The 17,328-nt window shown below is 48.6% G+C and overlaps 1 protein-coding gene across 7 annotated transcripts in view; it reads left to right on the top strand.

Moving 5' to 3' along the window:
• Window positions 1–16,935, top strand: part of RFX2 (regulatory factor X2) — a 63,907-nt gene extending 46,972 nt beyond the window's left edge. For 6 of the 7 annotated variants that reach the window (XM_055805947.1, XM_055805946.1, XM_055805942.1 and 3 more), the window contains 11 exons: window positions 307–426; window positions 1,629–1,744; window positions 2,632–2,750; window positions 3,070–3,182; window positions 5,920–6,071; window positions 6,993–7,090; window positions 7,754–7,903; window positions 8,288–8,496; window positions 8,826–8,979; window positions 14,605–14,647; window positions 14,802–16,935. In XM_055805947.1, coding sequence (XP_055661922.1) covers window positions 307–426; window positions 1,629–1,744; window positions 2,632–2,750; window positions 3,070–3,182; window positions 5,920–6,071; window positions 6,993–7,090; window positions 7,754–7,903; window positions 8,288–8,496; window positions 8,826–8,979; window positions 14,605–14,647; window positions 14,802–14,911 — 1,384 coding nt within the window. In that variant the 3' untranslated portion in view covers window positions 14,912–16,935. The remainder of the gene's footprint in view (window positions 1–306; window positions 427–1,628; window positions 1,745–2,631; window positions 2,751–3,069; window positions 3,183–5,919; window positions 6,072–6,992; window positions 7,091–7,753; window positions 7,904–8,287; window positions 8,497–8,825; window positions 8,980–14,604; window positions 14,648–14,801) is intronic. The other variant, XM_055805943.1, reaches the window with a different exon arrangement.
• The last annotated feature ends 393 nt before the right edge of the window (window positions 16,936–17,328 follow it).

The raw sequence follows: 17,328 nt of genomic DNA, 5'->3' as shown, positions 1-17,328 counted from the left end.
CACTTGGTGTTGTAGCACTTGTCTCTTCTTCTCCAGTTACCATGGGTGACTTGAAACAAACCTTGCCGGCTTTTAGATGTGGATGTCACTGAACTTTGCGACGTGTGGTTTTAAATTTTATAGGGGGTGATGGCATTCATTAGTTCCTTGGTTCGGCCGTTCGAGCAGCGCTTGGCCGCAGACTGAGGGGTGCTGTAAGAAGGAGGCTGTGTTTTCAAAACAAGCCCAAGAGTAAATTGCAGGGCTACGATGTCCCTTCCATTGACTGGCTTTCACTGAGCGGTTTCAACGCTGATACTTCTCCAGGGGAAACTCCAAATACCATTATTATGGGATCCGTCTCAAGCCGGAGTCTCCGCTGAACCGTCTGCAGGAGGATACCCAGTACATGGCAATGAGGCAGCAGCCCATCCACCAGAAGCAGAGGTAGGTGGTCCCGGTGCCCTGCAGCTCGCTGCGTGCCCCCAGCCCTGCCGTGGGCAAAGGTCCTGTCCCAAGGGATGCAGCAGGCCACGTCTTGGGATCAGGCTTCGCTTGGCAGCAAAGGGAACGTGTTGGGACAGCTCAGCCCCGAGTGTGGCTGAAGTGCCAGCGCTGAGCTGTGGGAGACGGGGCTGAAAGTTGCAGCAAAGGGAATGTGTTGGGACAGCTCAGCCCCGAGTGTGGCTGAAGTGCCAGCGCTGAGCTGTGGGAGACGGGGCTGCAAGTTGCTGGCTGCTCTGAGTAGTGGAGGAGCCCGGGAGTAATTCTGGTGGGTGCCCATCGTGGAAACGTTCAAGGCCAGGTTGGACGGGGCTCTGAGCCGCCTGACCTCGTTGAAGATGTCCTTGCTTATGGCAGGGGGGTTGGACTAGGTGACCTTTAAAGGTCCTTTCCAACCCAAACCATTCTATGATTCTATGAAAATGGCATTTATCTGCCTACTCTGTTTGCCAGTGGCGTGATTCAGCCCACAGCGACGGAGAATGCCCCAGCACGTGCCACTTCTCATGGCATCACTGTGACCGAGCCTTCGTAAGACCTCAGCCGCAGAGTTGGTTGTGCCAAATCAGTGTAAAGGACTTGGGGGGTTGTGTTGTTTTCAGGCAGATTTGGGGTTTTGGGTTTTTTTGGTTTTTTTTATGCAAAAGTGCAAGTTAAATAGTGCTGTGGCTGGTCTTGTGTCTGAGTAATTTTGAATATAAAACAATGTACAAAGGAATTTGGAATGGTCTCCTGGAAGCATGGACACTTCTGGTTCTTGCTGGAGGGAAGAAGGAGCAGAGGAATTTATTTCTTCAGCTCCCAAACAGAAAGTAAAAGCAAAATTCAGCTCCTGAGACACAACCTGTGCTCTGGCACCCACTTCAGCTCTGCTTCTCATTTTCTTTTTCTTTTTTTTGGTGTCACCTTGGGCAAACTTCTTAACCCCTTTAATTCTGTCTTGGGGAGTGCTTTTCAAAAGGAGGTTCTGATTTTCCCCCCTCCATATGAGTAAGTGATATAAATGCTCAGCCCTCACGATGCTGGCCTTGAACATAGCCTCACGTAGTGCACAACGAACACGAGAGTCTGCATCACTGCGTCGCATATAATGAGAACGTGTTTGCTCGTGCCTGTGTCAATCCCAAGCCATGCTCTAAATTTAGGTATAGACCAGCACAGAAGATGGATGGCATGGCAGAGAGCGGGTCCAACAGTAACCCGCACACGACGCCGGAGCAGTCGGTTGCTGCTCAAAGTCAACATCATCAGCAGTTCATAGGTGAGGAGACAGCTTTAACGTATTAGATACTGCATGCCCCGGCTTAGAGCTGTAAGGGGAAGGAAGGTCTTGTCCAGCAAGCCCTGGCTGTCCTGCATTTGTTTGCTTTTCTAATAAATCTAGAGTATTATATATTATCCATTATAGTATACGTTCTAATAAGCTTTTGTAAAGTCACACTTGCTAAGTTTATTTCCCAACTCCTTTACCCAAGGAAGGCTTTTTTCTTGTGCCGTCAGGTCTGTTGGTTCCTTTTAGTATATTTTTATCTGTCTGGTTTTATCCAAATGGGGTGGAAGGAGCAAAGCTCCAGAAGAGCGGTGCTAAGGCAGGCAGCCAGAGGGAGAAGGGCAGTTCTTTTCATTGCAAAGGCTGCAGTACGTATCTGATTGGAGACGATCCGTGTGGACCTGCTCCTTGTGAGAAGACAAGCCCTCTGGCTTTGCTGGTCCTGGATCTGAATGTCTCCACCACCTCCAGTAGAGAGAGCAAATCCCGGCCAGCTCTGAAATACAATTGCTCCTGATACTCTGCTGCCCAATTATATTTCCCATTGTACCAGAGAGGCATTTTTCAGGTTCGGAGAAAATCTAATGGGAAGCACGGTAGATGAGGACAATATATTCTTGTTTCTGTTATTACAGAGAGAAAGAAAACATTTTCCTTTCCACACGGAATAAATGGGCTGCAGTTGTTTGCTTTTTGCCCAGTATAACAGCACGAACCAGGGACAGTACTGGATTATTGGTCTTACTTCTCCTGTTGCATCCCGATGGAAACACGAAAGATAGCCATCAGCGACAGCAGCACCTTGTACTCGTCTGCAGTCCGGCATAACCAAGTGTTCCTAATTCTCACCATGTTTCCCGACCTTTTTTTTCCTCTAGATGTAACCCATGCCTTTCCCAAGTTCCCAGCCCCTGATCTAGGTAACGTCCTCTTACAAGAAGGGTTCACCTTGAACGATGTGAAAACTCTGCAGCTTCTTTACAGGCGGCACTGTGAGGTGATTATTTGGAGTATTTTAATTGATTTATTAATTGATGTGGGACATAATTCATGTGCTCATCTCATATCCTGCGCTTAGAAAAAGCTGGAATATAATAGGAAATGCTTGATTTGCTGCGTATTACAACTCAAATATTGTGCTTTATGTTATGTTTTCATTGTGTGACTTGTTTTATGTTATGTTCATTATCGAAACAATGCCCTTTCCTTTATTTTTCTTGTAAATTATTTAATCTAAGTGGCAGCAGATGAAATTTATGCTTACACTGTGTGAGAGGATGCTAGCGGAGCAGCTAATGAATTGTGTTCTTTGTTAGGCAACTTTGGATGTTGTAATGAATCTTCAGTTTCATTATATTGAGAAACTGTGGCAATCCTTCTGGAGTCCTAAAACACCATCTAGTGATGGCTCTGCTGCCCTGCCATCCAGGTACGCTGTTGTGCTCTGATTATTTCCGAATGCTCCATTTTCTGGTGGTGGTTTTTTTATTTTTAAAATGCATGAAGTGTTTTCAGCTTCATTAGGCATTTTGAGGGCTTTGTAGGACCTGAAAGTATTTACTTCCCTGTAGAATCATTACAAAGAGTGTCAGGAGTATTTAATGACGTAATGACCACAGAAAGTTCAGACCTCCAAGGGAGGCATCTGCTCTGGTTCTGTACATCTGCCTGCCTTATACCTCCTGTCAACAGTGCTCATCCCAAATGCAAAGATGGATGAGAACGGGATGCTGCTTTCATAAATGGTCATCAGGAGCAGGCAGGAACGATTCCGTGCCGTGAGGTATCGGTCTCAAGTGATGTCTCAGGCTCTGAGGTTTTAGTGACGTGCAATGCTACAGGCTTGGGGAAGAGGGGCTGGGAAGCTGCCTGGTGGCAAAGGACCTGGGGGTGCTGGTTGACAGCCAGCTGAACATGTGCCCAGGTGGCCAACAGCATCCTGGCTTGTGTCTGAAGTGCCATGGCCAGCGGGACTGGGGCAGTGATAGTCCCACTGTGCTCAGCACTGGTGGGGATGCACCTTGAATCCTGGCTTCAGTCTGGAGCCTCCCGTGATGAGACAGACCCAGAGGGGCTGGAGCGTGTCCAGAGCTGGGGAAGGGGCTGGGGCACCAGTCTGACAGGGAGCAGCTGGGGGAACTGGGGGTGCTCAGCCTGGAGAAAAGGAGGCTCAGGGGGAACCTCCTCGCTCTCTGCAGCTCCCTGAAAGGAGGCTGTGGGCAGGGGGGGTCCATCTCTTCTCCCAAGTAACAAGTGACAGGACAAGAGGAAACAGCCTCACCTTGCGCCAGGGGATGTTTAGGCTGGATATTGGGAAGAACTTCCTCACCAAAAGGATTGTCAAGCACTGGAACAGGCTGCACTGGGAAGTGGTTGAGTCCCCATCCCTGCGGGTATTTAAAAGACGTGTGGACGTGGTGCTTAGGGCCATGGTTTAGTGGTGGCCTTGGCAGTGCTGGGTCTACAGTTGGACTTGATGATCTTAAGGGTCTTTTCCAGCCTAAGTGATTCTCTGGTTCTATCACATCTGGGCTAACTCACTTCTTGGCTGGTGACCCAGATCTTTTAACTGCCTCGTTTGAGGCAGGTAGTGGGAAACAAAGCTCCTCACATCTTTGTACTCCTGCCTGACTTGTTGCCTTTTCTTCATCCTTTATGTGTTGGTAGTCTGCTGCCAAGGGAATGGAAGTAAGTGAAAACAGAGAAAATGGAGAAGGCAAAGGTTTCTTCTTAAAATTTATATTAAAAGTCTGTATTGTCCACTTCTACTGATAAGATAAGGACTTCCAGTGCGGTCATTTTATATTCAGAAGAAAAACAGTAAAAGTTTGAGTATATAAGCAAATACCCCATACATATCTATAGAATTACGGCCCTGTTGTCCTCAGTAGATGCTACCCAACGGATATTTTCCCATTCCCACAAAGAATCACTGTAGCTGTGTTTGATTGTTTCAGAATCTTTTACTTGAGGGTATATCCTCAAGGCATATTGCAGCACCAGAGAGCTGTGCCAGGTGCAAAGAGGCTCACTTGGATGCTGGAGGCAGCGTTTCTGCTGGGCTGAGTCTAAACCAGCCTGTCTTTTCAAGGCTGTGTGCTCTGGTACCACTAAAGCAGTACCGCTGCTAATAATCAAGACAGGTAAATAAAGCACTCCCTCCCCCTGCTTTATAGATGTACAAATATAAAACCAGAATATTATCAAAGTGGCAAACTGCAAGCATGATAAAATGCAGAATATGCTTCCACTTAACAGAAGGTTTAGGTACTTGATGGCCAGTTTCTCCATGTGAGTATACCTGTGGAGTTCCCTTAGTAAAACTGCTCAGGCAGGGGCTATAAGTACCTCCTTATAGTATGTCCAGGGCTTGGCTTTAATGATCCAACGCGTGGGCAAAGGCCCTTCCAAATGGCCAGTTCCCAGCGTAGTGTCTGAGCAGCTCGGCTTTGATGCTCTGGCAGTGCATTAGGGCTTCAGTCCTCCCTGCTTGCTCTTTAACCAAATATCTTATGCCTTAATCATGCAGGGAAAGCTTTCATACCTCTATAAAGTGAAAACAATGCAGGCTTGATTGACCTCATTCAGTTAGAGACAGTAGCTCTGTTCTCATCAAAACACCACATCTTTTCCCTTCTGAAAGCCTTCAGCATCTCCAGGTGTTAAAACACCTTGAAACCATTTGTAGTATTTGTTAATACCAGCTAATCTGCTCAAACATGAGCTGCAAACTTTTTTTTTGTCCTCCACTGCTGCAGCTGCTGAGGTTTAGAACAGAGGGGAGAGCAGAGAGGTGTGAAGGTTTTGGAAACAGCTGCATCTGTGAGGAGGAACCAGCTAAGCCCTTGCTTGCTGAAATAAGTGCACAATTCGCACGTACGTGTGAAGACAAGTGTGCGAAGGGCTGAGGATGGAAGAAGCAAAGGCAGGCAGGGCAGGTGCTGGGAGGTGCGGGTGTGAGGGAAAACTGTGATCAGAGCTCTGACCTCGTGGATGGAGAGGTGCTTGCAGAATCAGATGAGATTTGTACAAACTCAAAGGTTTCCTTTTGAAAGCAACATGAATGGGCTTTTTTCTGATGAAAACTGGGGTTAGAAATCAAGAAGAGGAGTGAATGCACTGAATGCAAACCTGCTGCTTACACTGCCTCCCTACCCCCCCGGCAGCGAAGAAGAACATGAAGGGATCCTCCCAAAAGACAAGCTGATCACTCTGTGCAAATACGAACCCATCCTCAAATGGATGAGAAGCTGTGATCACATCTTGTACCAGGCCCTGGTGGAGATTCTCATCCCAGACGTGCTCAGACCGGTGCCCAGTGAGTATCCTGCAGCGTGCTCGGGAGGGCACGGGTGGTCTTGACTCCTGCTCCATCCTGCTCCACGCTGGGCTGAGTCATGGGATGCCGTGTCTGACAAACAGCGGTCCGTGGCTCACCCGGTCTGGCTACCACTTGTCACAAAGATTTCCATTGTAAAACCTGATTTAGAGGTTTTTGTTTTGAATACAAGCTAAAATATTATGGCAACGGCAATATTCCTGCTGCAGCATTGCTCTCTGTCGACAGTGCTTTGTGGCCCCTGGAAATTCCCATGCCTTTTAAAATTTGGTTTATTGCATATCACATCTCCTGACTTTGGCTAGGAGTCGAGGTAAATGCATAGGCTTGATGCACAAGTAAGCACAAACTAATCCTGGTGAGGTGTTTCCTTGGAGATAGTATCTTTGTTTACGTAGGACCATCCTGTCCCCTGCCACACCTCCTGGAAATTAGGGGTCAACTTTCATTTGGGAGGTTAGTGTGGGATATTGAAGGGTTTCTCTCTGATTTGGCTCCTCAGTGAAGCGCATGTGTTGGTCTCACCGAGGTCTCAGCTCAACCCTTGACCGGGCTGAGCAGTACTGGAAAGCCATGTCCCTCTGAGCTGCTCTGGTCAGTCTACGGTGCTGGGGCTGGTGTGTCTGTAAAGAGCACACATCAACATTTGGAAAACGCTCAGAAGGACCATGAATAAGAAAAGGATAAGAAAGAATAAGAAAATAAGAATAAAAGTTTGAGTAACAACATTAGAGAATAAGAACAATTGGAGTGCACCTCGGGAGCCAGCTGGTTTCGTGGATGCTAAACCCAGATCACAGCTAACCCGACAAGAGGCTGTGCCTCCACAGCAGCCCTCAGCTAGAAAGTGGTCTCCAAAGATGGTGCAGAGCCTTTCTAACGCCGTAGACTTCTTTGCAGGCACGCTTACACAGGCGATTCGTAATTTTGCCAAGAGTTTGGAAGGCTGGCTGATGAACGCAATGAGTGAATTTCCCCCCGAGATTGTCCAGACCAAGGTAAGCGGAGGGAGGGTGTTGCAGGTCGGGGAGATGCACTGAGTGCATGTGTGTGCCTGTTACAGCTTTCCGCAGCAACTGGAAATCACTCCTAGGGTTTGGCCACCTGTACCTCAGACTAGCACAGTATTATGAACCAAAATCAGCAAGGAGTGGGAGGACAGGTAGGGCAGTTCCCTTGTCCCAGCAGCTGATGACCCCTTGTCCATTAGAACCATTCCTGCATCCTGCAATTGCACTTAAAGCTTTGTGGAAGAAAATCTCCGCACTGGAATGAGGCTGTCCTAGAAAGCACGGGACGCCTCAGGGACTGAACGGCCTTGCAGGGGCTGAACCCAACGCCATCCTACTCCTGCTCTCCTAAAGCTTGCAGCCTGTTCTCACCTTGCTGGTCTCTGCTGGAAGCAAGAGTGTGGAAACTTGTTAGTTTAAAGGGAAAGAAATGCAGAGGCTGGTTTGCAAGATGCTATAGGGCTGTTTTGCAAGATGCAACAGATGCTGCAAAAGTGCAGCTCGGGAGCGCTGGTGTGTGCTTTGGAGAGCAGCGCGGGTGGGACGGTGCGGGTTACCCCAGCCGATGTGCGCCATGTGCTTGAGCTCAGCGTTGAGGAGAGGTTGCCGTCCCAGCATCCTGCTCGCGCTGCCCTGCATGCTGTGTTGCAGGTCGGGGTAGTGAGTGCCTTTGCCCAGACGTTACGGAGATACACGTCCCTGAACCACCTGGCTCAGGCCGCCCGTGCAGTGCTGCAGAACACTTCCCAGATCAACCAGATGCTCAGCGATCTCAATCGGGTCGACTTCGCCAACGTGCAGGTAACTCACAGTGTCTTTTCCTAGGTTGTGTTGTCCAGAACTAGGACTCGATACTGTCTGCTGGTAACCAGTGTCGTATTTCCCAGAATAAAAAGGGATTAAATGAACAATTCAATGGTTTTAGTGTTACTTTCCCAGGTAAGTTTGCCATCTCACTGTGAATAGCGGAGAAGGCACTAAGGACCTTCTGTAAGAAGTAGTGCTACCAACAGTAATATAGTTCCAATGTTAATAATGTCCTGTGGTCTGGACGGATCGGAGGAGACATGGTTCAGAGATGGTTTGGAGTCCTTGTCTGCTAGAAATGAAGTTGAATTCCTGGGTTGGGATGCAACAACCACGCAGGCTTGGCGTGAGTAACTGTCAACCCTTCTTCCCGAGCAGGAGCAAGCCTCATGGGTGTGCCAGTGCGAGGAAAGCGTGGTGCAGAAGCTGGAGCAGGATTTCAAGCTCACCCTGCAGCAGCAGAGTTCTCTGGACCAGTGGGCCAGTTGGCTGGATAATGTTGTTACCCAAGTGCTGAAGCATCACGAGGGCAGTCCCAGCTTCCCCAAGGCAGCCAGGCAATTCCTGCTGAAATGGTCTTTCTATAGGTACGTTTTCTTTCTTGTTTTGGAGGTATTTCTGCGTCGGGCTTAGGGCATGTAAATAGCTCCTTGAAAAGCCAAAGATAAGTTCTTTACTCCTGTGCAACTCCAGTTAACTGTTGCTCTGCCCTGGTCCAGAAGGGAGTGTTATGGAGTGTTATGTCTCCTGTATCCTTTTGGAATGGTGATAGGATGCTCTGTCAACTTTGACTCTTGGGTTAGGGTTAGAAACAGAGCACAGTGTCCCACAGTACCTTCAGGGTCAAGAACTCACATCAGCCGTGATGCAAGTGTAAAACTCAACCCAAATACTTTGTTTCCCGGCCATTTTCCAGCTCCATGGTGATCCGTGACCTCACCTTGCGCAGTGCTGCCAGCTTTGGCTCCTTCCACCTGATTCGCCTGCTCTATGACGAATACATGTTTTATCTGGTAGAGCATCGTGTTGCCCAGGCAACAGGGGAGACACCGATTGCTGTGATGGGAGAGGTGAGGATTGTTTATTCCCTAGAAACAAACCCCAGCTGAGCAGCGCTGAAAGAGGCACGGCTGGTTCACAGACCGCACTGTGTCCTGAACATGCTTTTATCACCATCTTTGCTGAAGGATCTGCTGGGTTGTTTTGAGTGCCTGGCACAAGGATCCAGCTCCTTGAGCATCTTCCATCGGGGCTCACTAATTCCTGAGCTGGTGGGTTTGGGGGCGGTTGAGCATTAGCTGGGCTTCGGAGGCCTGGGGCAGGGAGGAACGCTTACCTCCACAACCTGTGGGTACCAGCCCTGACCTGGGGGTTCTTGCCAGAGCAAAGTCCCATCAAACACAAAAAGTCAACCAAGCAAAAGAAGGTCCAAAAGTTTCTTTCCCTGCAACTTTCAGTGGTACCGTTCACTGAACTTCTTCAGGCCTCTGTGTGCTGCAGTTACGTGCGCGTCAGCCACTTTCTCTGTTTTTGACTTGAAGAGAAATGATGGGTGGTTTGGGTTGTTTGTGAGGGTTTGGGTTTTTTTTAAAACAAATGAGACAGTAAATCTGGTGCCTGCCTCATAGGCAGGTCCTGTCCTGCCTAGCTGAAGCCACATCCAGTTTTTCATGCTGAAATGCAGATTTAAAAGCCACTGATCAACCTCTGACAGCAATATAGAAACCACTGTTAGATTAAAACTGATCTCATTTGCCTCTTGAATCTCATGCTGTTTTCTTCCTTCCATGGAACTTATGCAGGGGAGCCAGACAAATCAACTGCATGCCTCGTGCTTTCCCTTCCCCTCCCATTAGCCCCATGCTGTTGCATCAGGTCAGCAGGGCTGCGAGGTCCTTCCCGCTCCCCCTGCAATATTTTATTGATGCTAAAGCAAAACCTGGCTGTGGGAAGCTTTCATCCTTCGGGTTTTGCCTTTCCTTCATTAAACGCTTGCAATATTTCTGTTCTCCAGGAGGAGGCTTATTCTCCCCAGCAAAACAGGATGAATTGTGTCCTTCCATTTCCATGGCTCACTTTATAACTCCTGCCCTCCTCAGTTCCTTCTGCTGCCCAACTCTGCATGACTTTTGAGCGTTGTTATAGCCATTAGTGTTTCAGACCTCGTCGTAGAGGACGACAACACATCTCCAGAGCCAAATATGTCCCCAGCTCTCTGGTTACGGTTGGCACTGTGGCCTTGCAAGCGAAAGGGCTGCGCTGACATGAATGCAAAGGCTTTGCAGAGAGTTGCAGAGAGGTAGAGTGATGGTAGAGTCCCACGAGAGGTGGAGAGCTGGCATGTCTGAGCAGTTGCCCGTGTTATAAACGATAACAATTAAAACAATTTTATTTGGGGTTCAATCAATTTAGGTTGAGAAACAAAAGCAAAACCAGCGCTGGGTGCGCGGAGAACTCGGTTCCACCACACGCACACCTGAGTCCTAACAGCAGCGTCTTTTATGCCCGGATCTCGACCAATCTCCTCTCGCCGGATGTTCGTCCCGCTCTTTCCCCACTGGGCCGTTAGCGTACGCCTTCTCCTCCTATTGGCTCTCCTGTGGCGCACTTTTTCAAATCTCAAGGTCTTCGTCTCCTTCGGCGGGCCTTCCCTGGCGTGGTTTCTCTTTCTTTATCTCCTTTGGCGGCTTTTCCAAGCAGCCTCAGGGGACGGGGAAGCCATCACATTGTCTCAAAGGAGAACCACACGTGCCCACTCACCACAACTGCGATACAGGTCCCAGATTTACACAGGGTACAACAATTACACTTATCACAGTACATTCTATTTTTGACATGAATCATGACTGTGTTTATCACAATCCCCCCTTTTGTTTTTGTTTACCTTATTGATTCATGTCTTTAGTTTCCAATGCTCAAATCAAACAGGGACAAGTAACAACCCCCCAAATTATTAATCAAGTAAAACATTGAATTAAACAGGGATAAAGTAACAACCCCCCCAAATATTCCCAAGAGTATAACACTCACTTCGGTAACTCAATTACATACAACAATTGGTAAGATTAAATAGTTACCCTTTGTTATATTTTTAACTAGTTTGACAAACACATTTTTAGCAACTGTGGGAACTTCATATTTGACTCCCGTTTTCATCTCATGATAAAACAAGCTAGATAACAAACGATGTTTTTTATTTTCTCCTTTCTTTATCCATCCCTCTGTTTTCTTAATATAAAGTTGGAAGTATAAAGGATGTCCACACCTTCCCACAGGGTTCCAATCAGGACCCTTATCAAGAGAGGTCCGGTCAGGGTCATACTGCTCAGCGGTTGCAGCCCTCGGCAGACCTTGTCAGCTGCAGCACCAATTCCCTCCGGTCTTGCCCTCTCCAGTTTTATCAAGGTGTGCGACTCCCAACATAACAAACACCAACAGAGGTCCTGGAAAATTAGGGAAAAGCAGGTTCAATCAGCTACTAAAGATAACATCGGTTCTCTTGTACTTTAAATTTTTGTAAATTCAATTACCCTTTTACGGAAGTCAATATAAATTTCCCCAGCCGTTACTTCAAGTTCTTTTAAATTCAATTTTTACATTTTTAATAATAGGAACCCTGAAAGGTTCCCCTGTTGCTCCTACTACCAAAGCTGTATCTCTACTTGCTCAGCATCCCAAAGGGATGTGCCAAACTGTAGATCGTTCACCTCCGGTATCAACAAAAAAACCCCATTACTTTCTCCTCTTGGGGACCAGTCTTTAAATTTATCAAGGGCTCAGATGTTGTTTTTGTCCCCAGAATGTAGAGCCCTGATACCCCTATTCATCTTCATTAAACATCTGTTTGTCCTTCATTCGTCTCCTCCAGTCCTTTTTGAAATGTCACCTCTGCTCATAATGGTAACATTTGGGCATTTTCCCCAGGAAATCCTCCATTTGTTGAGTTTCCCAGACTGCCGCTACAAACATTCTTGCTTTCTCTTTTTGTTTTTCCTCATCCCTCCGTACATACACTTTCTGAGCTTCCTTCAACAGTTCTTGTAATCCTCGTTCTTGCCAACTGTCTAACTTTTCCAGTTTCTTTCTTATATCCCTCCATGATCCAGCCACAAATTGGATTTTTAGAAATGCTTCTCCAACTGGAGAGGCTGAGTCTAGCCCCGAATACATTTGTAAAGTTTTCCTCAGTTTCTCTAACCAATCCACAGGAGACTCGTCCTTTTCCTGTTGTTCACTAAAAACCTTATTAGTATTCTGCCCCCTTGGGACTGCCTCCTTGATTCCTTGGATAATCAACTCTCTCAAATCTGACATATTTTGTCTATCACGGGCATTTGGGTTACTCCAGTTTGGGTTCTGGTTAGGCCATTTCTGTTCCCCGGGGGGCCTTGTTGATACCTTCTTTCCCACATCTGTATCCCTGCCTGTCCAATCATAGACCTTTCTTCAGTTGTAAATAATATTCCTAAGATAGATTGCATTTCTTCCCAGGTATAGGTATTAGGACCTAGGAACTGGTCTAATCGTTCAGAGACTCCCAAAGGATCATCTAGTAGACAACCCATTTCTCTTTTAAAAGATCTCACATCTCCTGTATTCAAAGGTACCGATACAAATCCAATTCCTCCTATATCTGCTCCGTTGGTACCTCTCGGAGGGGAGCCAGAGCCACTGCTCCTTCTTTTTTATAAATTTCATCTCTCTCTTTCTGTACTGTTTTACTCCTTGTGTGACTACAAGGAGGAGAGAGTAGGGAAGTCGAAGGAACGGGGTCGGGAGGCAGTGGGGGAGCCGACGGAACGGGGTCAGGAGGCAGTGGGGGATGTATCCTCTCCTGACGGCCTTCCACGTCCTGCCTTAAATAAGGTGGGGGTAATGGCTCCCATGATGATGTGGTTGTTTTAGTTTCAATCTCTCATGCCTCCCTTTCCCTCTTTTATCTCAAAGGAAATAATGAAACCAATCTTCCCGTCTCCGACCCTCTCCACAGTGCAGCATATTCACTTTCTTCCTGACTAAAGGGCTCTTTATTATTCACATATAAATTTAATGTCTCACACATCCAGTCATCAAAACATCCAAATATTGGCCAATATACATAATCGGATTGAATTTCCTCTCTCGTCCACACATTCATACAGTAATGGACCATTTTTGTTTTAGTTTTTCCCTCTTGAGATGGCCAGTGACACCAATGCCTGAGCATTATTCCTAAAGCACTATTCAGGGGAATAATTTGTGGGCATTCCTTTTCTTCGTTTGTTTCCTCTTCAAATCTTGACTCCTGTTGGCCCATTGTATTAGGAATTTTGTGGCAATTCCTATAGCCCTTAGCAACCAAAAAGTGTCTCACAGGGGATCTGTCTCAAATCTGACGACCCCCTACGATACCTGGGAGTGTTACACCCTTGGTTACCGATACCAATGTCTACAGGGGGTTTTGGACCTATCACCCACCCGCGAATCCTAGGACTTTTACAGTGGCTTCCTATCGCCCGTAGTTACCGGTGAGAGTGTCCTGCAGGGGGTGAACCCTTCACCCACCCACATACCCTATAGGAGTTGCGATCCCACCCACGAATCCTATAGGAACCGCTTTGGTCTTTCACTGGCCAGGTCCCTCATGGGAGTTTGGAACCGCGGTTAGAAGACCTCCACACTCGCTTCAGAATTCAACTCCTGGCTCCGAACCTAGAGTCCATTTCCAGAATTATATTCCGTCTCAATCACACTCTTACACACAAGCAACCGATCCCACCCAACCGAACGGCTTCCCTTATACTCACGACTCCGTCGTCTTCGTTCAGATCTTTGTGCACCAGAATTACGGGTCCTTTCTACTGCAGTTTTTCCCTAGGATCTCCAATCCCTTTTGGTTATTGTTTCTCTTTTGTTTGTTGATCTCCGGAGACTGACCTAGACTGCTACTCTTGAGCCACAGTCTGTGGGGCACCCCTCGAAGAGTCACAGTCCAGGAAAGCACAGCGAGATCACGTCGGGGTCACCAAATTGTTATAAGCGATAACAATTAAAACAATTTTATTTGGAGTTGAATCAATTTAGGTTGAGAAACAATAAGCAAAACCAGCGCTGGGTGTGCGGAGAACTCAATTAGTTCTACCACACGCACACCTGAGTCCTAAAAGCGGCATCTTTTATGCCCGGATCTTGACCAATCTCCTCTCGCCGGATGTTCGTCCCGCTCTTTCCCCACTGGGCCGTTAGCGTACGCCTTCTCCTCCTATTGGCTCTCCTGTGGCGCGCTTTTTCAAATCTCAAGGTCTTTGTCCTTGAATCATGACTGCGTTTATCACACCCGACAGATGCAGAGGGCTGGAGAAAAGGCACCATCCTTCGGTCTGTGGCAGTGCTTGGTCGTGACTTGGGAGATGGAAAAATTTCTCCCTTTGTTCCAGAGCTCGGTCCTGCCCTGGATTGTTGCGTGTGGTGTTTGCCCAGAGGTTTATATGACAGTGACACACTTTTCCCCCAAAACATGTGGTTGGTTTTGCTTTCTGCTCTTCACCACTGGCACTGCTGGTGCTTGTGGTTTCACCGGAGAGCTGAAGCTGCTTGTTAGCAATTAATTAATTAAGCAATTGTTAGAATTGCTTGGAAATAAATGCCAACTTGCAGGTCTGGCACTTTGGATCTTCAGTAAGCTTCACTTACCTTGTAACTCCTTTTTCTTTCAGTTCGGTGACCTCACATCCCTGTCCCCAACACTGCTGGACAAAGGTACCTCCTTTCCCTCAGGGGAAGTCCTTCTGGGTCAGGGTTGAATCCCTGGGGGAGGGGGAACCTTGTGCTGGCTCTTCCACCCTGCTCTGTTGGGAAAAAAAACCTTTTCCCCTCCAGTCGCCACTCTCATGCCGAGACCTGTCCTTTGCAGATGACATTAGTGACCTGGGCAGCGAGGTGGACACGGACGCCCGGCACATGGGGGAACCGCTGGTAAAACGGGAGCGCAGCGACCCTGGCTACTCGCTGCAGGAGATCTGAAACGGGGACTCGGCTTTTCTCCAGCTGGATGAAGACATCCGGAGCCAGGTTTGGCGGTCGCAAGCCTGAGTCTCCCCGTATCTGCGTCATTAGTGCCTCTTAGTTTCTCTTTATGTTTACTTGTGTGTGGGGATGAGCTCTGGGGGTGAGCCCGGGCGGGCAGTGGGACGGGGCTGGTTTGGCCACTTGCTTTCTTCCAGCGTGGCTGCTGGCCGGAGGGAGAAGGTCCAAAGTTGCTTCTGAGCGATGGGAGCCTCCACGGTCAGCAGCGGATCAGACGTGCCTGTCTGGGAGAGGCTGTCCTCCCCAGCCCGAGCGAGGCGGGCAAACAAGGCTTTCTCTTTCAGGGAAGGTGGTTTGGGTTTCTTCCCCACTTCTCAGACTTCACTGTGATACAAACTTGAACCAGTCAGTGCCCAAGAAGAAGGAAAAATACCTGACCCTTCTCCTCCAGCCTTTCAAGACAAGCTGTCCTGGCTCTGACTTTGCCAAATCACATGTTCCAGGAGCACAGGACGGTCTGTCTGTTGTATCCGCCTGGGGAGGGGGCTCCAGGCTGCACATCCATCGGGTCCTGGCGGAGCGGTGCACGTGCCTAACCTGGGACTGGCACATACATGCCCTGGGACTGGCACATACATGCCCTGGGACTACGGGACACACATTCCCACCTGCTCCCGTGTCTCCCCAGCTTGGCATTTCATCACTGATCCGCGAATGCTCCTGGGACGCTGCCAGGCCAGCTCAAGATACCAAAGGACTCCGAGGAAGCAGCAGCCGGTCACAAAGTGTGTTCATTGCCCCCTGCGCTCCGATGCCCATGGGCAATCCCACGGGCAGTCCCCATCCTCGCCAGGGTACCTGGGCAGAGGGGAACTGGTCCCATGTCCTGGGTTTTGTAAAATTCTCGCTTGATGTCCTTCTAAAATGTGGAAGGTAGGGTGCAGCTGCCCGCGGGGCTGCGTCCGGAGCATGGGCGACGGTGTGCGACTGCAGTGCCTTAGGGTGGGCCAGCGTGCCTGCTTCCCCCCGCTCCGGGCGAGCCGGCGAGCTCGGGCGCTGATGGAACAGCCCGTCCCGTGTAGCAGCGGGGGACTGTCACGGCCCTGGGTACCCCCGACGCCACGGTGGCATTTCCCCTTGCTGTGTCGCTTCGCCTTCTCCTGTGGCATCGTTGCGGCGGTGGCTCCTGTGGGGCTGAGCTGGAGGAGCTTCTGCCTCGGCGGGGCTTTGTTCTCCCCTTCCCTGTCCTGTGGGGTGTGGGCTGATGGGGGCTACAGGGCAGAGGAGGGGGGTGGAATCTGTTGTCAAGCCAAACTGCAAAAGCAAAGCCCCGGGGCAAATCTTTCTGTGAATAAAGGCCGTGTCATAAATAGCTTTTATTATTATTATTATTATTATTTCTAATGATACAGTATTTGATGTGAGCTTTCCAGGGGTCTCGTGTACATTTGCATATCAGAGTATATTCTATCCAAATATATTATTTACTCATTCCGAATGGTACTAAGGTAGCTGTGACACTTTAAAAAATATTGCTAATGGAAAGTAAAAAGAAAGTGTGTATAGTGACACATCTTTCCCTCTTACTGTCCTGTGCTGTTGTCTGTCAGGGTGATGTTTGTCTGTAAATGTCTCATATTGAAGTAGCAGGAGACAAGTGAGAAAGCCGGATTTATCTGTAAATAACGACAAAGAATACTCCTTGGGTCAGAGTCCACCCTTCAGATCCTGCTAGTGAGATAAGATGGTCTAAAAAACCAACTGAGCAACCAAGTCTTAAACTCCCCTGCTCCCACTGAGTGTGATATTAACTTCAGCTGGTGCATTGGCTCTTCTTTGCAGCCGCTACCAACCGGACCCAGCCACCTTCTGCTCACCATGGATGTGCAAATGAGATGCTCTGGAGCTCTGCAGCGCTGTGCAAGGAGTCTGGATAACCACCTAAACCCAATATGCACAAAATTCCCAGCTAAACCTGAATAGCAATAAACATGTATCAAATGCTCAGGCCTGTACAATAATTGTTGTGGTCCCATTTCTTCTTTAATCACGGAAAGGGGATGTTGGGCAGATGCTGCAAGGCTGCAGCGGCAGGGGGAGATGCAGGATCTGCCCAGGACACCCTAATTAAAGCAGTTTTGGCCAGGGATCCAGCGCCTGCAGGAAGGCAGATGCACCATGCAAGCGGCTGGTTCGTGGGGGCAGCATGCCCATTACCCCAGAGTTCACGGGGCAGGGAAGGGGCTGAAGGATCAGGCTGCTGCTAAGCACGGGGCCGTAAGAAGCATTTTCTAATTCCACTTCCAGACTGATTGTGGAGGATGGGAGCAGTGAGACAGGGATGTGACGAGGGACAGCTCGCTCCTGCTCTGACCCCTTGGGATGGGGAAGAGCCTCAACCCCTGCATCCCGGC

The sequence above is a fragment of the Falco peregrinus genome, chromosome 5 (assembly GCF_023634155.1).
Source record: "Falco peregrinus isolate bFalPer1 chromosome 5, bFalPer1.pri, whole genome shotgun sequence".
Taxonomy (NCBI): domain Eukaryota; kingdom Metazoa; phylum Chordata; class Aves; order Falconiformes; family Falconidae; genus Falco; species Falco peregrinus.
This window is presented reverse-complemented; position numbering and strand designations above follow the sequence as displayed.